General features: G+C 52.0%; 1 protein-coding gene across 15 annotated transcripts in view; it reads right to left on the reverse strand.

Moving 5' to 3' along the window:
• PTPRS (protein tyrosine phosphatase receptor type S) overlaps positions 1-24,675 on the reverse strand; it is a 164,050-nt gene that overhangs the window by 66,438 nt on the left and 72,937 nt on the right. For all 15 annotated transcript variants that reach the window (XM_071578000.1, XM_071577996.1, XM_071577994.1 and 12 more), the window contains 3 exons: positions 16,536-16,681; positions 15,474-15,615; positions 5,608-5,796 (listed from right to left, as the gene is read on the reverse strand). In XM_071578000.1, coding sequence (XP_071434101.1) covers positions 5,608-5,796; positions 15,474-15,615; positions 16,536-16,681 — 477 coding nt within the window. The remainder of the gene's footprint in view (positions 1-5,607; positions 5,797-15,473; positions 15,616-16,535; positions 16,682-24,675) is intronic.

Below are 24,675 nucleotides of genomic sequence, written 5' to 3' on the forward strand. Positions count from 1 at the left end.
TGGCAGAGCAAGGAGAGCCAGGCAATGGCACCTCGGGCTTCCAGGTCTGACTCTGGCACACAGGTGAGGAGCAAAACAGGTTTAGAAGATGCCCCACACCGGGGATGGGTGGACAGAATTTGAGTCACCATGAGCTACAGGAACTTGCATGGCAAGAGCAGCAGTTTGGGTGGTGGCACAGACACAGATGGCAGATTTTCCCTGTTGGAGTTTCACATCTAACCAGCTTCGTGTTCAACACAGAGGCAGCAGGAATGGTGCTGGAGGAGGGTGTGAACTTGATTAATTATTCAGAGGAACTCTGACAGGTCCTGTAAGGTTTGGCACAGGGTCGTGGTGGGGAGAGGGGGCACTTGAGCTCAGTACCTGACTTGCCTGGTGAGCAAGAGGGAGTGCAGGAGGTGCCCACTGTCCAGGGCAGAGCAAGGGCACCAGCTCTGCAGGAGAACTGAAGGAGGAACAGCTCACACTGGCTGCTGATTTCCCAGTGAAAAGCTGGTTCTGAGATGCCACGTGCAAACTGTTCCTACTGCCTTCCCCAGCCCTCCCAGGAGCTGCAGAGCTGCCTATTTAGGGCAAATTTCGAGGCTGCCTGAGCCCAGATGGCCAGCCCAGGCTTTAGCAGCAGAGGCAAAAGGCAGCTTAAAGGCCTTGTCTCTGGATTATAAATGCCCAAGATGGTGCCAGGCAGAATTCCCCATGCAGGTGTCCCCTGTGCCACAGAGGATGGGGGGCTGCTCTCCACCATCCCTCCCTCTGATTTCCCACATGCTGAGCTGCCCACGGATTCTCCAAGCCTGGAAAAGAGGGAGAGGGGGACAGTCCCCATTGCCATGGCAGTGACAGCGACACATCCCCACCTTCTGTCAGGCCACGTGTGGGAACATGTGTGTGTGTGTGTGCTGAGCTGCTCTGCCCAGGGCTGGGCACAGCTCTGTGCTCCAAACACACAGGAATCACCAAGGGGCTCCTGCAGCTCTGGAGGGCAGGATCCAACGGGCAGCTGTGGCTCTGACAGCTCAGGAACACGGGAGAGGGCACTGGGCACACAGGGAGGGCACTGGGCACACGGGGAGGGCACTGGGCACACGGGGAGGGCACTGGGAACACGGGGGAGGGCACTGGGCACACAGGGAGGGCACTGGGCACACAGGGAGGGCATTGGACACAGAGGGAGGGCATTGGACACAGAAGGAGGGCATTGGACACAGAGGGAGGGCACTGGGCACACAGGGAGGGCATTGGACACAGAGGGAGGGCATTGGACACAGAGGGAGGGCACTGGGAACACGGGGGAGGGCACTGGGCACACAGGGAGGGCATTGGACACAGAAGGAGGGCATTGGACACAGAGGGAGGGCACTGGGCACACAGGGAGGGCACTGGACACAGAGGGAGGGCACGGGACACAGAGGGAGGGCACTGGGCACACAGGGAGGGCACTGGACACAGAAGGAGGGCATTGGACACAGAGGGAGGGCACTGGGCACACAGGGAGGGCACTGGGCACACAAGGAGGGCACTGGACACAGAGGGAGGGCACTGGGCACACAGGGAGGGCACTGGGCACACAGGGAGGGCATTGGACACAGAGGGAGGGCATTGGACACAGAGGGAGGGCACTGGGCACACAAGGAGGGCACTGGGCACTGGGCACACAGAGCTCTGCAGGCATCTCCTGCCTCCCTGGGCATGGAGAGGGGTCCCAGGGGCAAAGGGGGCTCCTCCTCCTCAACCCCTCCCCACAGCCTGGGCCTCCCAGCTGCAATCTGGAAATGCTGCAGCCCCAGCTCTCCCTGCTGCAAATGCCAATAACTCGGATAGATGTGAAACTCCAGGACCTCCTGCAGGTGTGAACACAATTATCACAGTTCCAGGGTACAAGCTATTGTGTGGTTGGGGAATTCCAGGACAACTGTTGCTAAGAGACCAAAAAAAAATAAAATCTATCCAATGTTAGGAGCTTTATATTTAGCTGTTATCTCTTTATACAGATAAATTAATTAGAATTATTATTACTATTCTTTTTTTTTTGTAGCCTGCAATACCCCTGCAGAAATTAATTTAGAGGGCAGAACATCCCTACTGAAAGAGTTAGTAGAAAAATGCAGAGCATGCCTCTCAAGAAGCTGTTACAAAGGAATTAGTTTAAAGGGCAAGGGTTACAAATCTGCACATTAGCAGGTTTGGGGGTTTTTGGTTTGATTTTTAATTTTTTTTTTTAATTGAACAAACTTACCAAAGGTCTCTGAACGTTAAAAAAGTGAAAAAAAAAGAAAAGAAAAGCTTGTTATAGCCAGTTATTTAGAAAACAGAAGACACACATAAGACACAAAAGGTTTTAGTGTTTCTGAGGTGAGGAGGTGGCTGGAGGTTGCCCTGTGTGTTCCCCCTGGAGGGCACGGCTGGACATTGTCTGTGCCTTCTGCCTGAAATGCCCCAAGACAAGCAGAAATATCCATTTTCCAAGACCACTCAGACTCCTGTACAACCCAAGTCTCTGAGGTGTCCATGATGTCTACAGGAAGCTTCTTCTCACTCTGCTCTGTCTGACAATTCAGCTTTTCACTCAGCCAAACCCCCCAAGCATTACAAGATTTCCAACTGCTTGGGAAGTGTCTCTGGAGATGGAAAGGGGGAGCTGAAACACCTGAGAGAGAAAAGCCACTCTGGTTAGTGCCATATCACCTGCTTCTTGCTTAGATTGAAGACCCTTGTCACAAAAGGGTCTCTGGGATAATGGGAATATAATGATGTGGTCTCAGGGGTCTGTTTATGTTGCCAGGCAAACAGATTTCATACAAATGAGAATCAAACATGGACACAGTTCCTGGTTTCTCAGAGCTCCATGTATGACATTTCACTTGTTCCTTTTAATGACCTAATTTGCATGTTTGCCACTAACTCACATATTGGTAAAAAATTCAGTTCTTGACCTCCTGTGCCACCCTGGTGGCTTCACCTCCAAGGGGGAATCTGGGACCAGCCTGTCCTGCTGCTCCCTCAGCCTGGCCAGACTCCATCCTGGAGCAATGCAGGGAAATGCTGAGGGACAACACAGTCAGTGGCTTCTACACTGAATCACAGACTGGTTTGGGTTGGAAGGGGCCTCAAACCCATCCAGTGCCACTCCTGCCATGGCAGGGACACCTCCCACCAGCCCAGGTTGCTCCAAGCCCTGTCCAACCTGGCCTGGGACACTCCCAGGGCTGGGGCAGCCACAGCTGCTCTGCCCACCCTCCCAGGGGGAATTTCTTTCTATATTTCCTATCTGTGTTAGCACAAAGTGCAGGGCTGGGGCTGTGGTTTAGCAGCAGGGTCACTGCTCCTCCTGCACCCTCTGCCCAGAGGGGCTCTCACACACCCTCAGCTGGGTGGCACTGCTGACCCCAAGGTTGGCAGGGGCTCCACTGGTGACCTGTAGGTGAAAGACTCTGAAGCTGATTAGCAGTGCCCTGGAGCATTCCATGCCCTGGTGTGTGCCAGTGCCACACTTGGGGCAGCAAAGTTTGTTTTCTGCAAAGACAAATGTATTGAATTAAGTTCTGACTTCAGCAGCTCCAACAGTCATCACCTCACACTCCAGTCACAAATCTGTGCCTGAATCTGCTCTGCCATGGTGTTAAACAGCCCTTTTCCACACACCAAAGTGCTGACACAGTCCAGATGACCCTAATGGTAATATTTTGCACTTTCAGAGGCCTTTCCTTGCAGAACATGCAAGTTTGGAAAGGCCATGGAAGTGGAAATTGGAGCACTGGGAAGTCCCACCTGCCCAGGGCTCTGCACTCCCCTCCAACAGGCAACAGGTTCCTGCCCCAAGGGACTACAGGGATGCCTCAGGGGCTCACCAGTTCACTAATTCAAAGCAGCTGTAAATGAGATTAAATCTCAGCAGGTATCTTCTGATTTATCAGAAGGGCCAAGGGTTCACTCTGAGGGCAACCAATTCACTGGAATAAAAATGCAGCACTCAGGTGGCTTTGAGGAAAACACCAGATCAAACCCAGCTAAGGAGTAAAGGCATTCCAGCAAGATGATGAATGTATTAAAAATAATCTGCCTGTGCATTACTTACACTTCAGTTCACAGTCACAGAGCATGAGATAATTCTAGTTTACCTCTCATTATTTATGCTGAGTGACTTTTTTTATTTGCATTTGGCTCAGCTGTTATGATAAAACAGGGAGGTCAATCTCATCTGCGTCCGTGGCATTCAACAAGCCATTCTAATTCCACAAAGCAGTTTAAGGAGCTGCTTTGTAACTTTGCTTCACTGAAGAAGGAGCAATTATGCAGGTGTGTAAAAGCTACACGAAACTGGAGCTATGCTGAAGCTTTTCCACTGGTGGCCCATAGAGCTAAAAATCTTTATTTTTAGTAGAACCTTTGCCAAACAGGGCAAGAGAAGAATCAGGTGGTTCCATGCTCTGATGTTCAGATTCAGCAGGACATAGTCACAACTGATTTCTCCAGAGCCAGCAGAGATCAGGGTAGAAGCAGTTGGTTATCACTCAACTGGACAACTTATAAAAGGTCTCATACAAACAAAGCAAACCCAAGGGCTTCACTGAAGCCTCTGGTTTTCCTTTGCCTACAACAATGCCATTCTTTTGCCAAAAAAAAAAAAGGACAAAAACTCTCCATCTCTCTTGGCTGAAGAAACCTTCTGAGCAGCTGAAATGATGCCAGTCTTTGCTAGGTCCAGCCTTGGCTGTGTTTTCTTCAGGCTGGGTCTAAGCAGTCAGTATGTGAAAAGAATTATTTCCCAGGTCAGTTTCTGTCAAAAGGTAAAACTCCTAAAGCTTGTTTCATTTTTGCTGCTCTCAGTGGGAGTGTTTAACAGTAGTACTCAAAAATAAACCCACCTAAGCCCTCCTTGCACACACCCTGACCAGAGAACTGGCAGATTTAACAAGTGAGAAAACAGCTCCCAAAATGTGAATATTAAGAGATGTCACGTTGCCACACACACATAAAACAGCAAACATAAAACAAACAAGAGAGACAGATGGACAAACAGATGGGGAAAGATGGAAAACTGACAAGAGCCACGGAGCTGGGGTACATCTGTTGGTGGGGACAGTGCCATGGGCACTGGGGTCACTCCAGAGCATCCCCAGCTCAGGGATGTGGCACTGGAGAGATCCTGCACGAGCTGTTCTTCAACACCAGCTTTGAGAGGCTCCTACACCACCATGTCTTGACAGCAGGAGGCTGCCTGAGCCCTGGGCCCTACACCAGGTGTGTGTGGCCTGAAGGGTCACATCTGCCAGTGGTTCCTTCTTCCTTGCCCAGTTCTTGGCCTGAGGAGCAAAACCTCAGCCCCCCATCCAGCCCCCCCTGAGCTGCAGGAGCACCAGGATCCAGGGATCACAGCTACAGTGCCTTCTGGATGGGCACCAGCTCCCTGCTGGCACTGCCTTCACGTCAGCTGGGCAGCAGAGAAGGGCTCCAAGTGGAAAACACTCCCTGTGTAAGAATATGAGTCCCAAAATAAAGAACAAAGTGAGTGCCCCGTGCCCAGCCGGGCTCTGCTCTGCTCCACACACCCTGAGCAGCCTCTCCACGTCCCAGTTTGGCCCCAGGCTCCCAGCCAGGCCTCACCTGAGCGCAGCTGCTTTATCCTGCCATTGCTGGCACCGGGGTCCACGGGCAGGAAGTCCTTGAACCAGGAGATCTCGGGGTCGGGGTTGCCGCTGGCGGCGCAGAGCATGGTGGCCGTGCGCGTGCGCTCCACCACCTTCAGCTGCGGGCCCATGTCGATGTTGGGGAACCCGGGAGGCAGCTGGTCCTCTGCAGGGGGGACAAAGCAGGGGTTACAGAGGGCCAGGGCAGGGGATGGAGCTGTTCAGGCAGGTGATGGAGCAGTTCAGGCACCTGGTCCTCTGCAGGGGGGACAAAGCAGGGGTTATAGAGGGACAGGGCAGGGGATGGAGCTGTTCAGGGAGGTGATGGAGCAGCTCAGACAGCTGGTCCTCTGCAGGGGGGGACAAAGCAGGGGTTACACAGGGGCAGGGCAGGGGATGGAGCTGTTCAGGCAGCTGGTCATCTCCAGGGGGGGACAAAGCAGGGGTTACAGAGGGCCAGGGCAGGGGATGGAGCTGTTCAGGCAGCTGGTCCTCTGCAGGGGGGACAAAGCAGGGGTTATAGAGGGACAGGGCAGGGGATGGAGCTGTTCAGGGAGATGATGGAGCAGTTCAGGCAGCTGGTCCTCTGCGGGGGGGGCAAAGTAGGGGTTACAGAGGGCCAGGGCAGGGGATGGAGCTGCTCAGGCAGCTGGTCCTCTGCAGGGGGAGGACAAAGCAGAGGTTACACAAAGACAGAGCAGGTGATGGAGTAGCTCAGGCACCTGGTCCTCTGCAAGGGAGGGGACAAATCAGGGGTTACACAGGGGCAGGGCAGGTGATGGAGCTGTTCAGGGAGATGATGGAGCTGTTCATGGAGGTGATGGAGCTGTTCAGGCAGGTGATGGAGCAGCTCAGACAGCTGGTCCTCTGCAGGGGGGGACAAAGCAGGGGTTACACAGGGCCAGGGCAGGTGATGGAGCTGTTCAGGCAGCTGGTCATCTCCAGGGGGAGGACAAGGCAGGGGTTATAGAGGGACAGGGCAGGTGATGGAGCTGTTCAGGCAGGTGATGGAGCAGCTCAGGGAGATGATGGAGCTGTTCAGGGAGATGATGGAGCTGTTCAGGCAGCTGGTCCTCTGCAGGGGAGGACACAGCAGGGGTTATAGAGGGACAGGGCAGGTGATGGAGCAGTTCAGGCAGCTGGTCCTCTGCAGGGGAGGACACAGCAGGGGTTACACAGGGCCAGGGCAGGTGATGGAGCTGCTCAGGCAGCTGGTCATCTCCAGGGGGAGGACAAATCAGGGGTTACAGAGGGACAGGGCAGGTCATGGAGCTGCTCAGGCAGATGATGGGGCAGTTCAGGCAGCTGGTCCTCTGCAAGGGAGGGGACAAAGCAGAGGTTACACAGGGCCAGGGCAGGTGATGGAGCTGTTCAGGCAGCTGGTCATCTCCAGGGGGAGGACAAATCAGGGGTTACAGAGGGACAGGGCAGGTGATGGAGCTGTTCAATGGACACACCAAGGAAAGCACCAGGCAGATTTGCTGCCCCGTGCAAGATGAGTTAAAACTGTAAATGGGCCATACACAGGTTGTGAAAACACAGGATACAATAAAATTTACCTGCTTGTCCATTTTGTGATTATCTAATGTCCCACAAGAAGATTCTACACTTAAATGGCATTTTTTGAAAGCCTTCAGGGTACAGGAGTATGGAGTCATAGAATCATTAAGGACCTCCAAGATCACCAGGTCCACTAAACCATGTCCTCAAGTTCCACACTGACTCATTTTTGGAACACTTCCAGGGATGGGGTCTCTACCACTGCCCTGGGCAGCTGTGCCAATGTTTAATCATTCTTTCAGTGAAGAAATTTTCCTAATAAGCAACCTGAACAACCTGGAGCAACTTGAGGCCTTTTCCCCTCATCCTGTCCCTGCTCCCTGGAGCAGAGCCCGACCCCCACCACGCTCCCCACTCCTGGCAGGGATTGCAGAGAGCCAGAAGGTGCCCCCTGAGCCTCCTTCTCTCCAGCTGAGCCCCCCCCAGCTGCTCCTCACAGGATTTATGTTCAAGTCACCATGTCAAAGTTTCTCCAGGGGAAGCTCTGTCAGGTCAGTGACTGGCACTTCACTGGTTTTCACAGCAGGACCATGCCCAGGGTGGCAAAGCCCCTGCACTGCAGAGAGAGTCTGTGCAGTCACAGTTAAAGGGAAGGGTTCACCTTCCCCCTCCAAACCTCACAGTACAAAACAAACTACACAAGAGAAATAATGAAAGAATCCACGTGGCAAGGGCTGTCAAAGACACAGTTGGGACTGGGAGAGAAAGGAGAGGGAAATCTCATCCAGCTGCAGTGACCAGAGGGGACACACAGAACAGCGACACGCCAAGTGCTGTCAGCCAGGGGTGAGCTGTAGCTTTATTAATTCCAAGTGCTGCTGGGCTCCAAGGAGAGGGATGTGGCACCAGCACCCAGCAGAGCCTCAACTGAGCTTCAGCTGAGCTTCCCCTGCTTCTCTCAGTGCAGCCTTTGCCTTCACTAATGAGGGTGAGGAGGGCAACCCTAACCAATGCTGACTAATTTGTGATAACTCACACAAAACCCCAGGGCTTCCCCCACAATATCTGCCACCACTTCTTAACTCCTGTGCAATGGAAAAGAGCTGCCTCGTACTGGCTGACACAGCTCAGCAACATGCCATTTTCCTCACCAGAAAGTGAGTGTTTGGGGGAGGGCAGCTTGCAAGGAGGATGCCAGAACCAGGGTGAGACTTGAGAGGGATTTTCCATCATCTCAAATGAGCCGTGTCAAGGAATCACAGCCTCGGGAGTCTGTGGCACTGAATCCATCCCAAAGCAGGTGAGGGAACAGAAGGGAAGTAATACAGAGGACTTCAAAGAGGTGGGATTCTCTAAAAAGCAACATTCATCATAACCAGCCCCTTACTGAAACCAGTGGGAGCTCTCCCAGCAGCAGCAAGATGGGGTTGGAACCCCCAGCCTTGGTTGGGAGCCATCCTGGCAACTGCCAACACACCAGGAGCTCCTTTCCTAAAGCTGGCACGTGATGGATCAGGAGGAATGGAGCCAAACTACAAATGGCTGAACCCAGAGACAGTGGCACAGGAGAGAAACCCAGAGCCCTTCCTATGGTGGGTGCCTTTTGATAGAATCACAGAATGGCTTGGGTTGGAAGAGACCTTAAAGCTCATCTAGACCCAACTCCCTACTGTGGGCAGTGACACCTTTCACTAGACCAGGGTGCTCAGAGGTCCATCCTGTAAGAGCAGCAGAATCACCAGATACCAGATCCCAGCTCTGTGTGAGCTCCAAACACATGGGATTTGAGCTGCTCCACACTGCTGTGCCTCACACTCAGCTTCTGACAATCTATGAAGCCAGAGAGGCAGAGCTGAAGGTGTGTGTGATGCTCTGACACCTGCAGCCAGGAAACCCTGTGAGCTCTGTCATTGGCAGGGCAAAAAAGGGGACAAAATGCCTCAGTTGTGTGTTTAAAAATGTGCATTGTTTCCTGCCTCTGACCATTGTTGGAGAGTTATAAAGGATCTATTGTGACTCACTGGAGAGTGAAATGTATTAACCACACTGCTCCTCATGGAGCAAAGGAATGTGACCACAAACAGAACCACACACTGTTGGAACTGCTCTCGATGCAGATCTCTCAGTATGGACAAACACTTGTACTGGAGGTGTCACAGCACTGAATCACAGAATCACAGGCTGGTTTGGGTTGGAGGGACCTTAAAGCTCAACCTATTCCACCCCTGCCCTGGGCAGGGACACCTCACACCAAACCAGGTTGCTCCAACCTGGCCTTGGACACTCCCAGGGCTGGGGCAGCCACAGCTTCTCTGGGCATCTGTGCCAGGACCTCCCCACTGTCAGAGGCAACAATTTCTTCCTTATATCTAATCTAAACCTGCTTTCTGTCAGTTTAAAGCCATTTTCCAGTTTCAAGCCATTTTGGTGCATCTGAAGCACCTCCAAACCAGAATACTTCATCCTAAATTTGAACTGTGGACACACACATCTTTATCCAGGGACTGACCCAGCCCTCTGAGCTCACCAGGCTCTTCTCAGGCACTGCAGGACTCTCCAAACCCGGCGTTCCTGCAGCCCTTGTGTGCTGCAAACCCCCAGCCCCCCAGGAGTGAGCTCAGGACAGGGGGCCCAGGGAATTGCTGTGCCCCTGCCCAGCTTTCAGCCAGGCTTTCAGCATCTTCCCTCCCCTCCTGCTCTTTGCCCAGCCGTGCTGAGCTGAGAGGAGCCGCTGCTGCCGCATTGGCTGCAGATGACATCACTATTGATCACTGCTCTCCTCCTGCTCCCTGGTGATGCTCCACCTGCCTCCAGCCCCAGCCCTTCCCTCCATCAACCGATTCACCACTGCCAGAATAACCCTCTGCCTGGCAGGGTCTGTCTGTGTGTGTGTTTGCACATGTGTGTGTGTTGGGGGAGGCCTGGTACAACTATTATTACTGAGTGTTTCTAATTAAACAAAAATGTTAATCTTGCAGCACAATGTGCAGAATTCCTCTGAGTTTAATTAAAACAACTGCGACTCGAGGCGTGATCAGATTCGAGGATCAGATGAGCGGAGGAAGCAGCTCTGAACATCACACACTGCTCTGATTCAAGTGCTCAGATTTCCTTCCTGTCAGGGAAGTGAAGCTGCCTCCATCCCCTAACAACTGGATTCCCTGTAATAATGCAATTACAACCTCAGCACAATCCCCACAAGACATGCACACACAAGCCCTGCCACCCTCCCCATCAGTCCCCAAACACCTCCCCAAGCCTGTTCCTGAATAAATAAGGAATGGTTTGGGTTCTGAATTCTCTTTCTGAAAGCAGCTCAGGCAACTGCAGGAACAAAAGAATCAGACACAAGCTGGAGATGCTTCAAGGGCACATCTGGGCAGCTGCTGCTGCTGGAAATCGTGCTGGTTCATGCAGGCAAACACCTTCCTGGGCTGCAGCTGCCACATAAACGGAGCATCCAACACCCTGTTCACACCTGAGCTTAGACCCAGCAGTTTAAATGCCTCCCAAAGCTGATGAATCATCTCAAGGCCACTGAACAAGTATAGTGAGAGAGAATAGAGGAGGAGGGATGGAGAGAGGCAAGGAAAGAGCATTTCATCCCTCATTCATAATAAATCCCACCCGAGGACATGCTCAGTGCCAGGGGATGCAGCTGGACCCAACCTGGGCACACAACCAGGTGCCCCCAGCCCCAGCGAGGGGACAGGGGTGCCCCTGTGTCTCCTTGTCCCTCTGGGAGATGCCAGCTCTGGGGTTGGCTAATTAGCTGGGCTGGAAATGAGGATGATAAGGAAAGATAAAGCGGGTGCTGCTGCTGCTCCTCTCCCCGCAGGGCGTGCAGGGTGTTCAATAATTCAGAGAGAAGGAGGGTGTGAGTGTGCACAGACAGACATGCACTCGGAGCAGAGAGCCACGAGGATGCTCTGAAGGGAAGAGGAGGAGGGGTTTTTCACTCTCCTCTGAAGATCTGATGCTGGCTGGTCTCTACACAGTCAACTGTCCTCATTCAGTGTGGAAAACCAGGAACACAGAGATGAAGCAGCTTGAGTGACATGAGATTTAAGCAGAATCAGGATGAAAATACATATCCCCATTCTTGTCATTAAGCATATGAACACCTAGAGCTGTCCCCTCCCCAACAGGTATCCTGGCTCTGTGTACCTTGTGAAACTACATCAACAAGTATTTCCACCCACATGTCTGTACCTGAGCCTCAGTGACCTGTTATTTCCCACCCAAAGACAACTTCAATGCAGGGAGGTGTCTCACTAATGTGCTCTGTTGTCTCTGTTTCTTTTGAGCTGAAAGGTTTACCATGAAAACAGTAATAGCCTAACAATGATATTAAAAAATTGAAGGCTTACAGGCAATAAATATACACTTAGATATGTGTGTTGGACTCCAAAATAGCACAGGTGATGCCTGTGTTCCCTAAACTAAAGTGTCCCTGTGTGCCCTCCTGCTACAGGCATCTGAGTTAAAATTACTTTGATGTTATTCATAAGCTACAGAACTAATCTGCTGTCAATGCTGCCCAATTTTCAGGTCACTACAAGAAAAGCAAAACAAGTCAAGTTTGAAGAAAGACTGCCAGGAATTTTCCAAATGGCAAGGTAACATTTCAGAGGGGACAGTTTCTCTCTCCCACGTGCTCCCACGGGACTCGCTGCTCTCTGTGAGCATCCAGAGCTGCTGGTTGTTTACCTTTGCTGATTCAAACCCAAAAATTATACAAAAACCAGCAGAGATCTTGCTAGAACTTTATAGATGCCCACACCAGATGTGTTCTTGGAGTGGGAAACGGGTGAGGGAGATTTCAGGCTGGAATTGGTAGTGAAATGTGTGAATGCTTCCCAGGAGGAAATCAAGAGGGACTCACTGCAAGAAGTAGTTCTGAAAGTCTGTCCACAGCAGTCTCAATGCTCCTCCAGCAGTGAGTTCCACAGAGCTGACATGACCAGCAGGCTCAGTTTTGCAGCTCTCAGAACAGCCAGCACTGGCCAGGACAGAGAGTGATGGGTCAGGGCCCAGGAAATCCTGTCTGAGACACTGAACTGCACCAATCACTGGGGCTTGTGCCAATGTGTTGCATTTACTAATGACTCACAAGGGCAACCCCCACAGACCTTTATCAGCTTCCACAGGCTGCTCAGGAATTGGAGAGAAACTACAATCTGTGTACAGGAAGTAATAATAATCATCACAGTATGGATCTGTGCATATAGATGGAATAGATATAAATGTAGATATAGACAGATACAGACAATGCCAGAATGGTTTGGCATGGGAGGGCCTTTAAAATTCATCCAGTCCCACCCCCTGCCATGGGCAGGGACAGCTTTCACCAGCCCAGGTTGCTCCAAGCCCCATCCAACCTGGCCTGGGACACTTCCAGGGATGGGGCAGCTGCAGAATCTCTGTATCTATCCCAAGACATGCAGATATAGATATAAATATCTTGGGAGTGAAGAGCTTAGAGAAACTCCACCAACTGGGAGCTGAGGTGTCTGTGCCAACCACCCTCCTTCCTGCCCAAGTTATAATGAAAAATAACAGCAGCTGGAGTCAACAACAACTGCAAAATGCTTCCCAAAGCCACTTTCTTTCTTTTCCTTCGAGCTCTGCAGGAGTCAGGTTTGTAGGCACTGAGTCCAGCCATCTGTGGAAGGAACAGCCAGTTTCCACAGCCCTACCAAACTGGGCTCCCTAGAGAAGCAGAGCAGGAAGGACAAAGAGGCAGCAGGACTGGTGGGAGAGGACTCTGAGATCTCAGAGTTGAACGCTGTCCATCACAGCTTTGCTTCTCAGAAGCTCCCAAAGGTTTCCTCTCCTGCAGTTTCCTGTTTTTAAGTGAAGGCACTTGGGTTTCCATCAGGGTCTGATCCAGGAGTAATCATGTGTATAAGCAAAAAGGGGTTTACTGTCAATCCCTTCAGCAGCTGCATCTACCAGGGAAGAACATTTTATTTTCTCTTCTGAAAAGAGAAAATCTTTTCTGTGTTATTTTCTGTTCATGGGACTGCTCTGGTGCTGAGGAAATCCTCTCATGCTGCTGGTGCATACAGGTATGTCTGAGTACAACAGGCACAAGCAGAGCTCCCACCAAGCCCCTGGTGCAGTTGGCAGCAGCTGTGCCAGGCTGCTGTGCCCAGAGCGTGCCAAGGTACCAGTGCCAGCTCCCCTCCATCCCCAGGCTGTGCAGCAGCCATGGAGCTGCCCCCTCTCTCTGCTCAGCATCAGCTCTGCCAGTGAGAGAGGAGACAGAGAGGAGGAGGCTGTGCAGGGGAAGAGAGAAAAGGCAAACAGGAGAGTGGGTGAGTGCAGGAGAGGGGAGGGAGAGGAGGGCACTGGCTGCTGCCAGCACAGTCACTGTGGGCACCAGAGCTTTGGGCTGGGGGCTCTGAACTCCCCCAGCACCTAAAAATGCAGATAAAGAGGAGACAACCTTTCCTGTGTGCAAGCTGAGGAAATGGCCTCAAGCTGTGCCAGGGAAGTTCAGGCTGGACATCAGGAAGAATTTCTTCCCAGAAACATTGGAAGGGGCTGCCCAGGGATGTGGTGGAGTCCCCACCCTTGGAGGTGTCCAAGGAACAACAGGATGTGGCACTCAGTGCTCTGGGCTGGATGACAAGGTGGGCATCAGTCACAGGGTGGACTTGACGATCTTGGAGGTCTTTTCCAACCTCAGTGGGTCTGTGATTCCATGATTCCTTTTGGTGGAGAGTGCCTTAAAAGCACTGTGAGAATCCAGGGCACTGGTGAGGGCAGCAGCTTCAGCAGAACTTTCCCTTGTCACTCCTTGTAGCTACATTCAAGGGTACAAACTTTGAATTTGACTGCAGGGGCACCTCCCAAACTGTCCCAGCTCCCAAGGAATATGTATGGGAATAAGTGTGAAGAACAAGACTCCCAGCCCTATGGGATAACCAGTTAGACACACTCGTGTCATCCCATGACATTCCAAGGTCCTGACAGCTCCATCCCACCACCTCCCAGAAGGTTAAATGCCACACCAGGCAGAGGAGCTGCACTGAGAGCTGAGTGCACCTACACAAAGCTGTCAGACATGACTGGACCACAGCCCTCCCACTCCCAGGCAGCAGCATCCTGACAGCACAGAGCCTGCCAGGTGGGCACCAGGAGGGAATTCCTGCTCCAAGGGAGGCCGAGGGCTCTGCCACGTGCCCTTCATGTCTGGGCTCTATTTCCTGCTCTGCCCTGGGCATTTGCACACCAGTTTCACTCTGCAGTACTAAGGATGTGCTCACTGCCAGTTCAAACAAAGGATTTATGATGCCCTTGGACAGAACACTGAAACTGCTGAAGAAAAGGCTACTGGCCCACAGGTAGAGCTACCCCTTGGCCTTGTGAGGGTCACACACTGCCTGGAGCTCCCAAAATTGTTGTTAGATGTGGTCACTGCAGAAAGAAGGGCTCTTACTGCCATGGCTTCACCCAGAGCAAATGTAACCAGGCTAAACTCCCCTTGGGAGCTCTCAGGTCCTTATCCACCAACCCCTTCCTGCCAGGATCACCTGTGGTCTGCACAGAGAACATCACTGATGGCTGTTCTAAACCCAAAACGGGTCAGTGTTTGCACCCAGCCTCGCTCAGCCCTTCACACAGTGATTTTAGCATCTCCAGGGTAATAACAGCAAACATCCAGAGGCATCCAGAGCAACTGCACGTTGTGCCCTCCCCCACAGGCAGTTCAGGGAGCAGATTTCAAACAGATGACATTGAGGAGGCATCCATGTAAACATCCTCTGTGATGGGGACAGGGGAACAAAGAATGGAGTGGGGAACTGCCTTCTTGGGGAATGGACAGAGCAAAGGACCTCTGGGAAGAGGGAAGATGCCCAGAAGGGCAGAACAGGCTCCTTGCAGAAGGAAGAGGTGGCCATTGCTGCCAACTGTGTGAAAATCCATGTAGATACAAAATCATCTCAACCCCAGCCCAGTAAGTGATTCCTCAATGAAAAAAGGTTTTCTTGGTGCCACATTTCTGAGGAGAATAATGAGGAGTTTCTGGTACTGCTCCTAAAACTGGGGAAGGAATTTTTGGAGAGGAGGAAGGGCCACAGTGCCACAGAGTCACAGGATAATTCAGGTTGGAAGGCACCTCAGCACATCATCCAGCCAAACCTTCTCAAGTGTCCAGTCTGAGCTTTGTTTCCTACACAGCAAATTTGCGCCTCTCTGGGGTAAGAACAGCAAAGAGATCTGACAAGTCCTCAAACCCAGGAGGACTCTGTGCCTTGGCCATGATTTTTTCACAGCCTTGGCACTCAGCTGAAGGAGGGGAGGAGCTGAAGGGCCCCAGGGGACTCTCCTTACCTCGGAGCACGGTGAGCTTGGCGTGCACAGTGACCTCCCCGTGGGGGTTCTGAGCAACACACTCATAGATGTTCTCATCGCGGGGGGTCCGGAGGGGCTGGATCCTCAGAACTGCTCCTGCACTCTCATCAAATTCAATTGTCTGGGGGCAAAGGGACACACACACACAGTAAGTCTCCTTGGGTTGCAGGCAGAAGCTTCATTCCTGCTTCAAAGAGAGACACACACACACCCCCAAACACACTCCAGCAGCTGCCCCACAAGTCCTACACAATAACCAACGTGGTCAGCTTGGCTCTCCAGTGACCTCAGGGTGACAGAACTGGCACAGACAAACCCCTGTCAGTGCCCACTGACCCACCAAACCCACCCTGTGCACCTCAGTGGCTCTGAAAGAACGAGCCTCAGTGATGGGAGTGTGGGGAGGGTGTTCAGAGCACAACTGTGAGGAAGGAGGAGGAAACCAAGCAAAGGAAAACAAAATAAAAATGAGCCCCCTCCTTTTTGCTCCATCTGCAGAGGCAGCTGACACCACAAAGCTCCTCTCAGCACACAGCTGCCTGGCAGGGCTGAGTCCCACAGCACATTCCACAGGATGACCTCCCAGTCCTTGTTCCTCCACTCTCATTTCTATCTCAACAATGCCAATTGCTTGGCTCTCGTTGCCAAAATCCACAACGTCCCCCCCAGACTATCCCAGGATTAAAACCTGAGCCATGCATGTGTATGAAAGGTGCATTTACAGAGCTGAAGTACCACCACCTTAGTTGGAGTTTCTTAGGGAAGGAAGAAGTTATTTTATATGCCAAGAAGGGGAAGAAAAACAACAAAACAAAAGGAAAAACTCCACTAATGTAAGTGAGCCAAGTTCTCTCTTGCTTTGGAACAAAATCAGCTGCTGACATGGCCAAGGGCTTGCATTTCACTCCCCCTGCTGTTAAAACTCCTCCCCTTCCAAATTTCCCTTCATTATCAGGTCTGAGAGTGGCCAAAGAGGAGCAGTGGCTGCTTTGTGTCAGTCTCTCTCTTCACACAGGCACAGATTTCAAGGACATCTCTTACCTCAAACCTCTGAGAGTTCACTTTCTTCCCTTTCTTGTTCCAGGTGACCCGTGGCTTTGGGTCTCCAGTGGCTTGGCACACGAAGGAGGCCACCCCTCCTGACACACCAATTTGGTCCACAGGCTTTTTTATGAACACAGGGGGACCTTTAGGAAAAAAAGGAAATATTATCATTGGCACAGGGAAAGACCAACTCTAATAAATAAACACTGCAATTCATAATAGCATTGTCAGTGCTATTCTTAATGATCCCAGATGAAATTAAACCTCTTGGCCTTTTAGGAACAGTCTTTAACTCTTTTTTTACATATGAAGAAGCTCTACCATGAAATAATTAAGGCCTGATCCTACGAAGAGATTTCAATGTTGCAAAGCCTCTTTTACTCCTGCAAAGTGGACTTTTAAATGGTTTCCTACAGGGGACTGCCCTTGCAAAGCCCATCTAATGAGCATCACCAAAAGCTGGTAGAGCTGGGAACAACTGGAAACACTGAACTGCACTCCCCAGGTCTGAGAAGATGGAGAAAACATCAAGGAATGGGGGAAATTCATAGGAACAGAGCCAAGGCAGGGAAAGGAGGTGGGAGGAGGACCACGAAATAGATGGAGCAGGACTTGGCACACAGAGATCTTGAGGATGATGGTGTGAAACAGGCTGATGCCAGTGGATTTAGGATGTGAAAGCCCCTTGGCTTGTAGCACCTCTGCTTTCAGCTGCACATCTTGCCCGTGGCCCTCACAGGTACATTTACACAGGTACGTCATCAGCCCTTGGACAGAGAGTTGATGCTGCTCAGCCCAACAACCCAGAGCTGTGATCACTTCAAACCAGCCCAGCTGCCAAGCCCAAGAGCAGAGCCAAGCCCTGCAGTCCCTCCTGCAGCCCAGACAAACATGGAATTCTCACTGCTCAGGGAAGAACCTCCTCAAACTGCTCTCAGCTGCTCCAAGGTGAGGGATGGCCGAACACACACAGAGCCTGGGGCTGTGCTGGGTCAGCCCAGGCCCAGAGGAACAAAGGTGGGCCCACAGCACTGACTTCCATCCATGCTCCATCACCTGCCAGGATGGGGAGATGCTGGGATGGGCTTTTTCCCCAAGGAGGGTGTCAAGGGGCTGCTCCTGAGAGGAAGCCGAGGCCAGGACCGTTGGTGCAGAGCCCCCACTGCCTCTCCCCTCTGGGAATCCTCCTTCCCTTCTCTAACCTGTTTTCCTTGAGCAGTTCCCTCTCATCTAGTTAGTTTAAAATTTATTGAAATACTTAAATCATAAGGCCACAGCTGTGTTCAAATAAAATCACTCAGATCATAAAGTTGCCGTCTGTTTTCCTTGAGAAAAGCAGAGCACGTGCCTGGGAACTGTGTGTATTTATCTGTACATAGGCAGAGTCTATAAAATAAGGTGCAAACAGCCTCCCACAGGGCTTGACAGGAGGGCAAATGGCAGCAGGAGAGAAGTCTCCAGAGTTTTTTAGGGGTCAAAAGACAAAAGGAAGCCTTGTCCCCTTCCCTGCCTGGCGTGGTCAGCAATATATAGAAATAAAAGGCACTGAGGAAGCTCATGTGATGCAATCAAGCATTTGTTTCCATGCTGGAGGTAAATACAATTTGCTGGAGCTGTTTACGACCCACCGAATGCTGTGTGTACAAAGCATCACATTTATAAATATCCAAATCTATATTTAGAGGTCAGAGGCTTCTTTGCAATGTTACAGCTAAAGGTTATCAAGCAAGTCCCACTGGAGGAACTGGCACTGGGGGATCTGCCTTCCATCTGGGAAAGGTAAAACCCAAGCTTTGCTTCAGGCTGAAATATAAAAGCTCACTCTGCCCACAGCCTGACTTCCTTCCTCCCTTCACCTCCGTTCGATATCTGAGGAGTTTGCAGAAGTCAATTCTGAAGGTACAGCTAAAAACATCCAGGGCTTTTAAGAACACTTTATTGATGCAAGTTCATTTCCTAAAATAAAAACCCCTAATAAACCTTAATGTCACATATACACTTAAATGGGTACAGCATGATGAGAGCTCAGCTGAGGAGAAAAACAAGGTGCTATTTCCATCCTGAAGAAAGGGACAGTGCTCCAAAACACAGGGAACTTGGAGTCATTGCTCAGCATCCCTTTTGGGGGTCCTGTGTGTCCCAGTGAGTGGTGATGGGGAAGCTGAGCTGTCTGTGAATGGGGTTTTTCCTGAGCTCCCTGAAATTCCCAACTCCCCAGGAGAGACTCACCAACAGACAGCAAGAGACAAAAGGAACCAAACACAAATCCCCACCAACCAACCTATTAGATTTTACTCCTCTCTTGGAAAATGGGTGAAAATCAGAGCTAAACTGCTCATTTTAAAATTGCCCAAGCCTCTGAGCTGCAGATTTGCTTCCTCCCCGCTGTGCTCTCCACCTCTGCACCCTCAGTCACTGCAGAACTTGTCACCTGCCCACGCCCAGCTCAGAACAACCCTCTCCCCTCTGGGAGGAGAGAGCCAGAGCTATCACAGGCAAGGTGGTGATGATCCAGGGTGGTGATGATCCAAGGTGGGGATGATCCAAAGCTGCTCCAATCCCTCCGTGCTGCGTAGGACAGACAGCTCTGCCGTGCCAGGTCCAGCTTGCAGGGAAACACACTCAGAGCTCAGCCCTCAGCTCTGCAAAGGGCTTTGAAAGCCTCCAGAAGCAGGGACAAGGTGCCATGGGAAACACTATCAGCCCACTCAGAAGGTCTGAGGTGTTTCCACTCATTTGCCAAGAATGCAGGACTTTGGTTTTATATAAATAAATAAGAATCAAAGACAGTTTCCAGATGACACACTCTCAGTCCAGGGGATTTTATATCACTTCACCAACCTTTCCTCCCGGAGAGCTGAGAATAAGTCAGGTTTGGAAAGGCTGAGTCTGAGCCCCACCAGTCCAGTGGTCACTGAGATTTTTTTTCTCCCCTTTCTCTGCTTGGAAAGCAGCAAAACCTATTTTTGTGCACTATCAAACCAGGAATGGAAAAATCTGGAGCTTAAAAGAATTTTCCTACTACAAGAGGCTTCCTGCGGGGTCTGGGGCTCTGGAGGGAGGGCTGAAAGCACCGGATGGCTGCTGTGTACCTGTGATCCTCTTTACAGCTTAATGGAAAGCCATCAAGTCAAGCTGAACCTTTCACTCCTGCCCACCACCTACACACTTCCCAAAGCAACAGCCAGGGCAGGGGACAGGCTGGAGAGCTGCCACAGCCTGCGAGGAGGAGACACACACTCCTCACCCCTCCCAAGCTCTGGAACTGCAGCAGCACACACTGAGAGCCCTCTGGCCTCAGCTCTGCCACCCCTGGAGCTGCTCCAGTCCTGCCCCGTGGCTCTGATGGATGTTCTGGGAGCTGATGGGACCCTGTGCTGGCCCTTCCATCACTCCCACACACACACACACCCTCCTGTTGGTTCCAGTTCCCAAATCCCAGGCTTAGAGAAACACAGGCAGTGCCATCATTGGCTCAGAATCACAGAATCACAGAATGGCCTGAGCTGGAAGGGGCCTCAAAGCCCACCCAGTGCCACCCTTGCCATGGGCAGGGACACCTCCCACTGTCCCAGGGTGCTCCAACCTGGCCTTGGACACTCCCAGGGCTGGGGCAGCCACAGCTTCTCTGGGCAACCTGTGCCAGGGCCTGCCCGTCCTCCCAGCCAGGAATTCCTTCCCAATATCCCATCCAAACCTGCTTTCCATCAATTTAAAGCCATTTTTCAGTTCCAAGCCATTTTGGTGCACGTCAAACACCTCTAAACTGGAATATTCCATCCTAAATTTGAACAGTGCATACACCCCCCCCTTTTTGGTGTGTATTTTTATTGTTTTCTGTAAGGGATTTGGGGATTCTAAGGCAGACTTTGGGAAGGAGCTGCATGGTGGGAAGGGTGGGGGCCTCCTGCTCATCCCCCAGGCACATGGTGTGGATCAGCTCAGGTGTGAGGGTTGCACACCAAGGCAGTTTCTCCACTGAAGAGGAAGATCTGCTGCCTGCCCTCCCATCCTCTCCCCTTCCCTCCCTTCTCATGTCCTCCCATCCTCTCCTCTCCTTTCTTCAACCCCAGTCATGTAAAAACCAGCCCAACAACTCCCTGTTAACAATACACAGATGGCACAGCTGAGCAGCTTTGCAGCAAGGAAGCTGGAAAGATGTAGGAATGGGGAAAAGGAGGGGACATCCCAGCCTTTAAACCCAAATGTCCCTCGGGAAGGGCTGCCATGGTGAATAGTGGGTGATGGACAAGCAGCCAGGGAGACAGGCCAGGCCACCATATGCCTGTCTGAAACATCAAATGCCAGAGACAGAGAGAGGGATGGAGAACCCAGAGGTGCTTTGAGGGGTGGAAGAGAGGCAGGAGCACAAATGAGCTCCACATATCAGAGCTGACAGCTGACAGGAGCAGGAGGAGGGGGAAGAAAAAGCCAGTTAGGAACATGCACCACGGTCCCTCTGCTGCCCTCCCTAAGCCTGGTCAGGGCTGGGGGTCCCTCCTGGGGCACTGCAGGAGGGACCAGGAGGGACCAGGAGGTCAGGGATGCCTTGAACCTCACAGACCACCCAAAGGCAGGAGCAGTTTTCTCCACACCACCCCAGCAGGCTCCAGTCACAAAACAGCTGCCCTCTCCTGAGCTCCCACAAGTAAAGGGACACCTTCCACCCACTCCCAGTGGGCCTGGAGGTGCCACCCCACAGTAACAGGCCTGTTTGGCCCCACAGGAGCCAAGGAAAAGGCTGGAGGATGGTCCAGGACCACATCACTGTGTTATGTACCCCAGCTTTGGGAGGGATGGAAAGTGGGTATGACATTGTTCCTCTGTCCCTCTGAGGGGGTGTAGAGGTGCCTCTGCATCCTCCTGACCCCCATCCCAGCTCTCTCTCCTCACCTCCAGCCCCACAGCAGGGACCTGGTGCTGATTTCAGATGGCAAAACTCACCACTCTGTGCTCAACACCCCCACCAGCTCCTGCCACCCCCAGGAAAACACCTGAACAAAGTGCCACAAACAAAGACAAACCACTTGTTCTTCCTCGTGGCCACAGCAGCCAGCAGGAGCCCCCCAGCTGGAAGGGCTCCTCGCCCCCAGCAGCACCAATCTATGGAGACAAAGCAAAGCAGCCACACACAATGGCTTTGAAAGGTTTTGCTGCCATTTTCGGAGCTCTGTCCCCGCTGACAGCTCGGGGAGCCCACGCGCCTGTCCTGCCACAAAGCGCCGCTTCCAGCTCCTCCCTCTGCGCTCAGCGAACCCTCATTATGCCACCCCGGGAAGGAGCAGCTCTGTGCCATCCCCCAGAGTGCCACAGAGCCCGAGCACAAGCAAGGGCACAGCAGGAAGGCCATTTTCCTGCCACTTGGCAGGTTTATGAGTCTTCCTACACACACTCTCAGCCGTCCTTCGCTCACCGTTCCCACCTGACCTTCAGCAAACAGCTCCGTGGTGCTGAGCCTGACATGTCCCCATGGATCTGCCCACTGTGAGTGTGCCCACAATGCAGGGGAGATTCAGGGCAAGTTTGCCAGTGACAACCTTTATCCTCACCCAAGAACATTCAGCAGATGGAAATTCACCCTTTCTTGTGCATATGAACCTCCACCGTGCAAAGCAGAGGTAAAAGATGAGACATGAAGCCATTCATGGGCAGTGTTATTTTGCTGGTAGTTGCACAAGCCAATCTGCTCTTCCAGGCTCCAGATTGTTCCCAGAACTGGGATTCAGATCTGTGGCTCTGGTGCAAACTCAGCTGACCTTGGGAACTCGCCCTTCCCACACCTCAGGCTGCCACACGTTGTGTGGAGGTGACAGCCCTCATTTCTCACACCTGCCTGTCTGTCCTGGTCTAGACACCACACACAGTTTGGAGCAGGGCTGGTCTCAGAACAGATCTGCTCAGCACTCAGCCCCTCAGGTGGCACTGAACACAGCTGCAGCCTCTGAACACTGAGATACAAACAGAATAACCACAAAAACAGCACTAGAGAGAACTTAGAGACCTTCTCCAACAGGTACTTCTTGGGGGGAGAAGATAAGAATCAAAAGCCAGACAACTGCACTGGAATCTTCCTACAACCAGCTCATGCCTGTTGGAATGAGACATCTCTCCCTGTTTTTTCTCACTCTCCTCTAACTTCCAGAGCCAATAGGAAGGGATCAGATGGTGTTCCACTGCCATGCACAGGGTTAAACCCCTCTCCTCTCATCTTCTTCCTCCACCCTCTTCCTTTGGTTTCTGGGCTGAACCTTTCTGCTGATTTAGTGAAACTCCATCTCCCTTTTCCACAACTGCTGACACGCTCACAATCGGAGAAGGAGCCCAAGGTACTCCCTGACCACAGCCCTGGGTGGTTGTGCTTTCATCCCCCTCCTGAAATCCCTTCCAGGACTGTGGGTTTGGGGTCCAGCCACGCTCCCACTGCTTGTTTGCTGCTTTAAGCAGCATGTTTGACACACACGTGCTGCTGTGGGACAGCCCCGTGTCCTGCCTTGGAGGGACAGGGGTGGCAGAGCAGAGCACGTGGGGACAGGCAGGAGGCACAGAGAGAGGGGCAGCTCTGCCACACCAGTGAACCAGGAGACAAAACCAGGAGCAGAAGGTAGAATGGATGGAAAAATCAGTGGGAATGAAAAGAGATTAACAGGGAACATGGCACATTCTTAGGGCTGACCCGTGCAGGGCCAGGAGTTGGACTTTGATGACCCTTGTGGGCCCCTTCCAAGTCAGGATATTCCATGACTCTGTGCAAGAGAACTGGAGCAAGCTGGAGAGAAGGGAGGTGTTCAAAGCCAGAGCAAGGAAGTGAAGATTAGATGGAGGAGACAAACCACAGAGCAGATGAAAACAGGAGAGAGCAGCCAAATTTGAGACAGATGGAGAGTGGGGAGCAAGAATGTGCTGTTTGGAACGGGTCCGTATTTCAAAGCAGTGGCATTAGGCAGTGGGGGAGCCTGTGAGAGGGGAGAGGAAGGGAAGACAGCTCCAGAATTCACATTTTTCCTCAGGGGAAGAGTGAGAGCTGCAAACTGGGCACAGGACTGGGGAGGAGCCTCCACGGAGACACCTCACAAGACTCAGATCACCCCTCGGAGAGGTCCTGCAGAGACTCAGTCCCAGCAAAATCCAGGGTTTTACTGACAGGTTTTGCACTTTGTCTTTCCAAGGGCTGTTTCTCAGGGCCTCACAAATAAAATTAAAATGAGGGTTTTCTGACAGAACAAACAAACAGGGAGTGAATTATATTCCATTTCCCTGTCAATAACTCCTCCCCAACCCAGTCGTCTTATCATCATAAAAAGTCCATTAAGCAGTAATTGGGGAGGCAGGAGAAGGCCCTGGAACAGGAGCACACTCACTCCCCAACTGGCCTTTTCTGGGAAGGCAGACAGGATAATTATAGGCTTTAGACAGATACTTCCTCTTACTGTCAGCAGCTCTTGGCTCCCTTCAGGGAGATGGGACTGGCAAGGTTGGGCAGAGAAGGGTAAAAAAAGATCGAGGACATTTTTTGAGCAGTGAAATACTTCCACCTTGCTATTCCCCTGCTGCTGAGCCATCAAAGCCCTTCCCTGACTCAGAAAAGGCAGGCCAGGTGAGTGCAGGCTGTTCCCTGGCACACACAGGGGAACATCCCCTGGAAGACTCTCCCTTCTCCTTTCCTGGAAGGCTCCAGAGAAGGACAGACAGCTGGGAAGGATGTGACCCAGCACACAAGTTAATACAAGCAGAAAATGGGTGAGGAAGATGAAGAACTCACTTAATACATCTTTAACTACCCTGCTGTCCAACACCTGCCTGTGCTGCCAGCTCCCACCTCTTCCCCCAGGCCAGGATGAAGCAGCAGACCCTTCAGAACCAGCACTGTGTCAAGCTGTTCTCACCATCAGGCTTGTAATGTTGGGGATCTGGCACATCCATCCAGCCTTCAAGCTCCTATTTGCAACACACTGGGACACAGACCCTTTGGAAGAGGAGGCAGGAGCCTGCAGCACTGAGGCAGGAGGAGACTGAGGCTACCAAAAATCTATTCCTAGTTCTGCCATCCAAGGTGAGAAGAACCACGTTATCCTGCCTGCTGGAGGGGAAGTACAATCCTGCCTTCTGGGCTGTTTGAACTGCTGCTTTTCAGGGATGG

Source organism: Pithys albifrons, chromosome 27 (assembly GCF_047495875.1).
Source record: "Pithys albifrons albifrons isolate INPA30051 chromosome 27, PitAlb_v1, whole genome shotgun sequence".
Lineage (NCBI taxonomy): Eukaryota > Metazoa > Chordata > Aves > Passeriformes > Thamnophilidae > Pithys > Pithys albifrons.